The sequence below is a fragment of the Sinocyclocheilus rhinocerous genome, unplaced genomic scaffold, assembly GCF_001515625.1.
Source record: "Sinocyclocheilus rhinocerous isolate Xijiao unplaced genomic scaffold, SAMN03320098_v1.1 scaffold159, whole genome shotgun sequence".
Lineage (NCBI taxonomy): Eukaryota > Metazoa > Chordata > Actinopteri > Cypriniformes > Cyprinidae > Sinocyclocheilus > Sinocyclocheilus rhinocerous.
Window position 1 is genome coordinate 46149 of NW_015666558.1, and position 8341 is coordinate 54489.

Genomic DNA, 8341 nt, shown 5'->3' on the forward strand with positions numbered 1-8341 from the left:
CTTTAAAGTTGTTCAAATGAAGTTCTTAGTAATGCATATTACTAATCAAAAATTACGTTTTGATATATTTACGGTAGGAAATGTACAAAATATCTTCATGGAACATGATGTTTACTTAATATCCTAATGATTTTGGCATAAAAGAAAAATTGATAATTCTGACCCATACAATGTATTGTTGGCTATTGCTACAAATATACCCCAGCGACTTAACACTGCTTTTGTGCTCCAGGGTCACAAATATGATAAAAAAATAAAAGTTACATTTGACACCAGACTAACACTAATACTAAATAAAAAAAAAAAAATAAGTAGCTGACAAAATTAATGTGTTGAGCTTCCTGTGAGTCTGTGCTTGCTTCTGTCTCCTCTAGTTCGGAGGGAAGCTGGTGACGTTTGAGAGCCCTAATGTGGCTCCGCAGCAGCAGCAGCCAATCCGGCGACAGGTGCATGTGAGTCAGGTGACCACAGAGACGGAGTTCCTCCAGCGCTCGGACGAGCTGCAGGCCGCTCTGCAGTCAGGATCCTTCAGCAGCTACTGCCACGGCAAGATCAGCAGCGCCCCGTTGGACGCCGAGCAGGACATATGGAGGTTCCTCATGGTACAAACATTTACACACAACTACAACTCCACATGTGACCTGGACCCTGCAGCACAAAAGCAGTGTTAAGTCGCTGGGGTATATTTGTAGCAATAGCCAACAATACATTGTATGGCTAGAATGATGTCTTTAAAAAAATTGAGTTCATGTGTTCCCTGGGAATCGAACCCATGACTTTGCTGTTGCAAGCACCGGAATAGAGAATATAGATCATCTTTAAGCTGTCATATTCATGCTAAAATCCACAGAGAACTGATGCATGAATCAGTTTGAGGTGAAATGCATGACTGTTCTGTGGTGTTTTTAACAGGTGAACTTTGAAGATGAAGCGCGTGTGAAGTTTCTGCGGCTGCTGGGCTTCAGTAAAGACGAGCTGCAGAGGAAGGTATCGCATCAAACTACAGCACTGTCAACATTCGGATTCATTCACTAGTCATTATATTAGATGAGAGCGGGGTAAACTGTGCCACCTATGGGCAGAAGTTGTCCTATAAAATAAGACATTTGTTCTAAATGCAAGACAAAATATGCCATTTTCTAGATTTACCCACTGACACCTCTTACCCCACCTCATTACTTTTCAGATGTTTTGCCATGAAAATCATGAATAATGCATGTTTTTCAGTGACCAGGAGATATTACGCTCCCATACTGACAAAAAATGGCCATAACAGTTGTTCATATGACTTATGCACTATATTCCAAGTTTTACGACTAATAATAACAGAAATAATTTAAAATTAGACAACTAATAATAACGATAATAAGATAAGAACACTACTACTACTAATAATAACAACAAAAACAACAGTAATAATAATAAAAATAACAATAATGCTTATAATATTAACTAATAATATTTATTAATTCTTTTTTAGTCATTATTCTTATTAAAATATTGTGTTAGGGTTAGTGTTAGAGTTATTAAATAATAATTAATTATTTTAATGTTTAGTCTTATTAAAAATTTTGATATTAAAATGTGATTAAAAAACTCATTTGTAGAGCTGTACATTTTGGCTAATATGTTGTTGTTTTTAATAATAATAATAATTGCAATAATTATTATTGCTAAATAAAATATAAAAAAATAGTAAATAAAAAATACTTTCACTGTAAAATAAAAAAAATCAAGTTTTTAAGAAAAATTATATAATAATAATTACATTTTACATTACAATACTAATTATCTAAGCTTTTATTTATTTGATGAAAACTGCAGGAAGCCCTTAAAGCTTCTCTGTTGTTAATAACTGCTTAAGAATTGTTTTATTTCGGATTCAAGAGAGCATTTGATTAGACCGAAAATCAGACAGAATGATGTCTTTAAAAAAATTGAGTTCATGTGTTCCCTGGGAATCGAACCCATGACTTTGCTGTTGCAAGCACCGGAATAGAGAATATAGATCATCTTTAAGCTGTCATATTCATGCTAAAATCCACAGAGAACTGATGCATGAATCAGTTTGAGGTGAAATGCATGACTGTTCTGTGGTGTTTTTAACAGGTGAACTTTGAAGATGAAGCGCGTGTGAAGTTTCTGCGGCTGCTGGGCTTCAGTAAAGACGAGCTGCAGAGGAAGGTATCGCATCAAACTACAGCACTGTCAACATTCGGATTCATTCACTAGTCATTATATTAGATGAGAGCGGGGTAAACTGTGCCACCTATGGGCAGAAGTTGTCCTATAAAATAAGACATTTGTTCTAAATGCAAGACAAAATATGCCATTTTCTAGATTTACCCACTGACACCTCTTACCCCACCTCATTACTTTTCAGATGTTTTGCCATGAAAATCATGAAAATCATGTGTTTTTCAGTGACCAGGAGATATTACGCTCCCATACTGACAAAAAATGGCCATAACAGTCATAACAGTTGTTTATGCACTATATTCCAAGTTTTACGACTAATAATAACAGAAATAATTTAAAATTAGACAACTAATAATAACGATAATAAGATAAGAACACTACTACTACTAATAATAACAACAAAAACAACAGTAATAATAATAAAAATAACAATAATGCTTATAATATTAACTAATAATATTTATTAATTCTTTTTTAGTCATTATTCTTATTAAAATATTGTGTTAGGGTTAGTGTTAGAGTTATTAAATAATAATTAATTATTTTAATGTTTAGTCTTATTATTTTTATTATTATTTTAAAGGGGTCATATGATGCAATTTCATTTTTTCCTTTCTCTTTGGAGTGTTACAAGCTCTTGGTGCATAAAGAAGATCTGTAAAGTTGCAAAGACTAAAGTCTCAAATCCAAAGAGATATTCTTTATAAAAGTTAAGAGTCAGCCACACCTACCTAAAACGGCTCGTTCGAACACGCCCCCACATATCTACCTCACTATGTGGGAAGATTTGCATAACACCGCCCAAATGTTCACGCAAAGAAAGAAGACGTAACTTTTATTCTCGCTGTAGTATTGTTGACGCTGCAGCCATGTCGTGAAGACGCTGTGTGCTTCGTTGTGAAAGCGAAGCTACTTTGGTCTTCCAAAAGAGGACGATATCCGATTCGTCATGCCTCTCGTTCCCTATTCAGAGAGCGTGGGTTACTTGAGTAACCCAAGACGTTTTCATTTTAATTTTAGTTAAAGTTTTCGTAATTGTGTACTGCCATGGTGACCTTCTGTAGACATATCAGAATATCTGGTCAACGTGGCTTGAAATTTGTAATCAGATTTTAAATTCGAAGGGTTAATTATGACAATGTTTCATATTAGTTTCATTAATATACTAATATAAATGTATTCATATTTTGAATTAGTTTTTATTTTAATAATTTCAGTTTTCATTTTAATTTTAAAGTTTTAGTAATTTTGTACCACCATGGTGACCTTCTGTAGACTAGATACCTTAGAATATCTGGTCAACATGGCTTGAAATATGTATTGAGATTGCAAATATGAAGAGTTTATGATGATAGTATGTTATAAGATCTCTTGTAAGTACATTTTATTTAAAAATGTTCTGTTTTAGGGCTGAGACAATAAATCGATGCATCGCGATTCTTGGATTGATTCTGAGATTTTCTGAATACATCGTGATTCTCTCTGGAATCGATTCTGAGCTTAGTTTTAACAGCAGATGGCGCTCTAGGTTAGTTTTTAACCGCACACTCAAATGCTCACGAATAAGAGCGTGTGTGCGTTCGGCTGAGTAATGTAAGTGGTTAAATGTACTTGCACATAGGCTTTTATGCTTTATGATGCAAGATTAATGTAAACACAGCCCACTGTGAACATCCTTGTGATTCGCTTCAAACTTTTCGCACTTTATGAATGATTATTTTTGGTTCAAATGGTGCGTGTGTAAGGAACTGGAAGCAAGCAGAATACGGCTAAAAGCACACAGTGCCATCTGCTGTTAAAAACTAAGCTCAGAATCGATTCAAGAGAGAATCACGATGCCTTCGGAAAATCTCAGAATCGATGCAGAATCATTTCTCGATTCGCGATGCATCGATTTATTGTCCCAGCCCTATTATTTACTTTCTTCTGCGAAACACAAACTGAGATGCCACAAAACCCGGCTTCATTCAACCTGATGAAAAGCATAGTTAACACAGTGTCTTAAATCACTGTAGTGCACTACATTCCAATACTGTTTCAGGAGGTCTTAAAAAGTCTTAATTCACTCTATGAAGGCCTAGAAAGAATCTTAAATCAGAGCCAGAAGTCTAAAATTCATAAAGGCATGGCAAATAAATGTTGCACGCACTTCAAAACATGAATATCTCGTATCTATCTTTTTGTCTTTTTAATATAAGTCTCCTTAAATCAGGATGGATTTGCTTGAGATGCAAAATGTTTTGAAAAAAAGATATGATGTCTGAAAAAATTGAGCAAAATTATCTATTTCAGATACAGATTTAGCACCTTTTATAATGTTGGGTAGGGCTGCACGATTTGAAATCTATTTGTGATTTTTCTGATAAAAAAATTATGATAAAATTATAAAATGTGATTAAAAAAACTCATTTGTAGAGCTGTATATTTTGGCCAATATGTTGTTGTTTTTAATAATAATAATAATTGCAATAATTATTATTGCTAAATAAAATATAAAAAAATAGTAAATAAAAAATACTTTCACTGTAAAATAAAAAAAATCAAGTTTTTAAGAAAAATTATATAATAATAATTACATTTTACATTACAATACTAATTATCTAAGCTTTTATTTATTTGATGAAAACTGCAGGAAGCCCTTAAAGCTTCTCTGTTGTTAATAACTGCTTAAGAATTGTTTTATTTCGGATTCAAGAGAGCATTTGATTAGACCGAAAATCAGACTTTAAAAAAAATTGAGTTCATGCGTTCCCTGGGAATCGAACCCATGACTTTGCTGTTGCAAGCACCGGAATAGAGAATATAGATCATCTTTAAGCTGTCATATTCATGCTAAAATCCACAGAGAACTGATGCATGAATCAGTTTAAGGTGAAATGCATGACTGTTCTGTGGTGTTTTTAACAGGTGAACTTTGAAGATGAAGCGCGTGTGAAGTTTCTGCGGCTGCTGGGCTTCAGTAAAGACGAGCTGCAGAGGAAGGTATCGCATCAAACTACAGCACTGTCAACATTCGGATTCATTCACTAGTCATTATATTAGATGAGAGCGGGGTAAACTGTGCCACCTATGGGCAGAAGTTGTCCTATAAAATAAGACATTTGTTCTAAATGCAAGACAAAATATGCCATTTTCTAGATTTACCCACTGACACCTCTTACCCCACCTCATATTATTATTATTAAATTCTATTATGTATTATTATGAAATATTAAATTACTAATAAAAATTATTAGTATTATTTTAATTTTTTATTAGTCTTAGTTATTATCAGTAATTATTATTATTTTTATTATTAGTCACAATATTCTTTAAATTATCATTATTATAATTAGTCTTCGTCTATTTTTTTTCCTGATGATGCTGATTATGTGAGAGAATAGGGCTGTGTATCGGCAAAAATCTGGCGATACGATACGAATGACGATACAGGGGTTGCGATACGATATGTTGCGATATATTGCGATACTGTAAGCAAGACGATACATTGGGATATTTCTTAAAACATTAAAAACATTTTGCCACTGTTTAAGTTCGGAGGTAAGAAGAGTGCTATCTAGCGATCGGGATATAAACTCAAAACGAAACAATGGCCATGAATCTTTATTGCATTTTTGTGAATCGATACAGTATCGCCAAACAAAATATCACGATACTCATGTGTATCGATATTTTCTTACACCCCTATGAGAGAAACAGACCCATAATTTTTGAGTGAAGCTCTAATTCTAGCCTCTATTTCTGCAGATCTCAGCGTGTTTGGGGAGGAAGCTTCATCCGAACGGTTTAGACGTGAATGATCTGGCTGAGAAGATGCAGACGCTTTCTGATCAGGTGTGTGTCAGCTGCGCTTTAAATCAATGCATGAATGCTAGAAATCTCATGTTGTACTGTATCTGATGTTGAATCGTCCAATCAGAGAGCAGATGAGTCAGACGGTTTGTCCGGCCGTGAGTCTCCGTCTGATTTCTTCAGTCAGCTACCAAAGAAAGAGAAAGACCGAGCGCCCTTCCAGATCCCCGTGTCCTCAGGTGAGCGTCTCTGAATGACACGCATGTTATGATATTGATGTTTAGATATGAATGTGGTGCTGTGTTGAGCAGATACGGACGGTCTGATCAGTCAGGCTCTGTTGGTGGGGAACTTCGAGGCTGCGGTGGATCTGTGCTTGAACGACGGCCGTTTCGCCGAAGCCATCCTCCTGTCAATCAGCGGAGGGGAGGAGCTACTGAAGAAGACCCAGCAACGCTACCTCCACCAACAGACCAACAGCGTCTCCATGGTAACCACTTATGATCATTAGCATCTGTGCATGATGTCATTTTCGTTTCAGATTCATTCGCGCAAACTTTATCAGTATTCACTTCCATCTCCACTGCAAGTGTTATTTAATTGTTTTCTATTTATTTATTATTATTATTATTATTATTAGTTGTAGTAGTAGTTGTTGTCTTATTAAAATATTTTTAATATTAATAATAAAAATATGACTTTTTATAACAATAATAATTTTAAAAGTATTATTTGTTCTTATTAGTCTAGTTAGTCTTATGTTATTATTATTATTATTATTGAATATAATATTAAAATGACTAATAATAATAACAATTAGAATACTACTACTACTTCAAAAATTATATTTATATACTTGTTATATTATAATATATATTATAAAACATTTGTTATATTATGAAGTTATTGTTGTTAGCTTCATCTGCTCGGGGAACATCGAGCGTCTGGTGGAGTGCTGGACGTCACAGAGAGACTGTTCTTCTCCGCTGGCGCTGGAGGTCACACACACGCACTCTTTCACGCTTATATTGAGTGAATGCTGTCGTGCACTGACGTCTGTGTTCACGTGCGTCTGCAGGATCTGGTGGAGAAGGTGATGATCCTGCGGAAGTCGATCGAGCGTCTGCGTAGCGGCGAGGTTTGTGTTCAGAGCTCAGCGCTGACCGAGAAGCTCATCCAGTACTCCAGCATCCTGGCATCACAGGGCAGCTTGAGTTCAGCGCTCCGCTACCTGCCTGACAGCCCAGACCAGGTGCACAATTTTTTTGCACCCTCAGATTCCAGATTTTCAAATAGTTGTATCTCAGCCAAATAGTGTCCTATCCTAACAAACCATACATCAATGGAAAGCTTATTTATTCAGCTTTCGGATGATGTATAAATCTTTATGACTGGTTTTGTGGTCCAGGGTCACATATTAACAATGCAGATTTACATGTGAGCTTCTTATAACGTGCATTTGGGAAAGCAACATGCGTCATCCATCCTTAGAAACATGTAATGGGAAGAAGCACTTATAAAGCAACTGTTGTCCACAATAGAATTTGGTTTGTTTTTTTCACCAAAATAAATTAGTATTGTTATTTTTTTATTCTTGAGTAAAATTATTATTATTATTATTAATTTAAATTTTATTTTATTTTTATTGTAATTAAATGCTTAGTTTTTATTTTACGGTACAATAGAATTATTGCTATTTTATTTTTTATTATTTAATAAAATGAAGATTAATTAATTTTTAAATACTAATTTTTATTTTACGGTGCAATATTATTATTGCAATAGTAATAAATTTCTTTATTGATTTGTTATCATTTAATTAAACCTAATTAAGCTATAATTTAATTATTATAACTCTATAATACAGTATAGTAGAATTAAGACGCAGCTCACACACACACACACACTCCTGCAGCACACACACTGGTGAGACGCACGTGTGTGAGTGAGAGTGAGAGTGAGAGTGAGTGTGAGTGTGAGTGTGTTTTATTTTTATTGTAATTAAATGCTTAGTTTTTATTTTACGGTACAATAGAATTATTGCTATTTTATTTTTTATTATTTAATAAAATGAAGATTAATTAATTTTTAAATACTAATTTTTATTTTACGGTGCAATATTATTATTGCAATAGTAATAAATTTCTTTATTGATTTGTTATCATTTAATTAAACCTAATTAAGCTATAATTTAATTATTATAACTCTATAATACAGTATAGTAGAATTATTGCTATTTAAATTTTTATGATTTAATAAAATAAAAATATTTAAATAATTAAATAATGATGATTATTATTATTATTATTACAATGCAATATTGCTATAATAATTTATTTGTTTAAGTTAA

The 8341-nt window shown here is 33.6% G+C and overlaps 1 protein-coding gene across 1 annotated transcript in view; it reads left to right on the forward strand.

Annotated features, from left to right (window-relative positions):
* The window catches only part of LOC107732750 (protein transport protein Sec31A-like), a 45219-nt gene that overhangs the window by 25399 nt on the left and 11479 nt on the right, over positions 1-8341 (forward strand). Inside the window, exons 10-16 of the mRNA XM_016544169.1 lie at positions 913-987; positions 5947-6033; positions 6119-6230; positions 6303-6501; positions 6908-6989; positions 7070-7243; positions 7894-7917. Coding sequence (XP_016399655.1) covers positions 913-987; positions 5947-6033; positions 6119-6230; positions 6303-6501; positions 6908-6989; positions 7070-7243; positions 7894-7917 — 753 coding nt within the window. The remainder of the gene's footprint in view (positions 1-912; positions 988-5946; positions 6034-6118; positions 6231-6302; positions 6502-6907; positions 6990-7069; positions 7244-7893; positions 7918-8341) is intronic.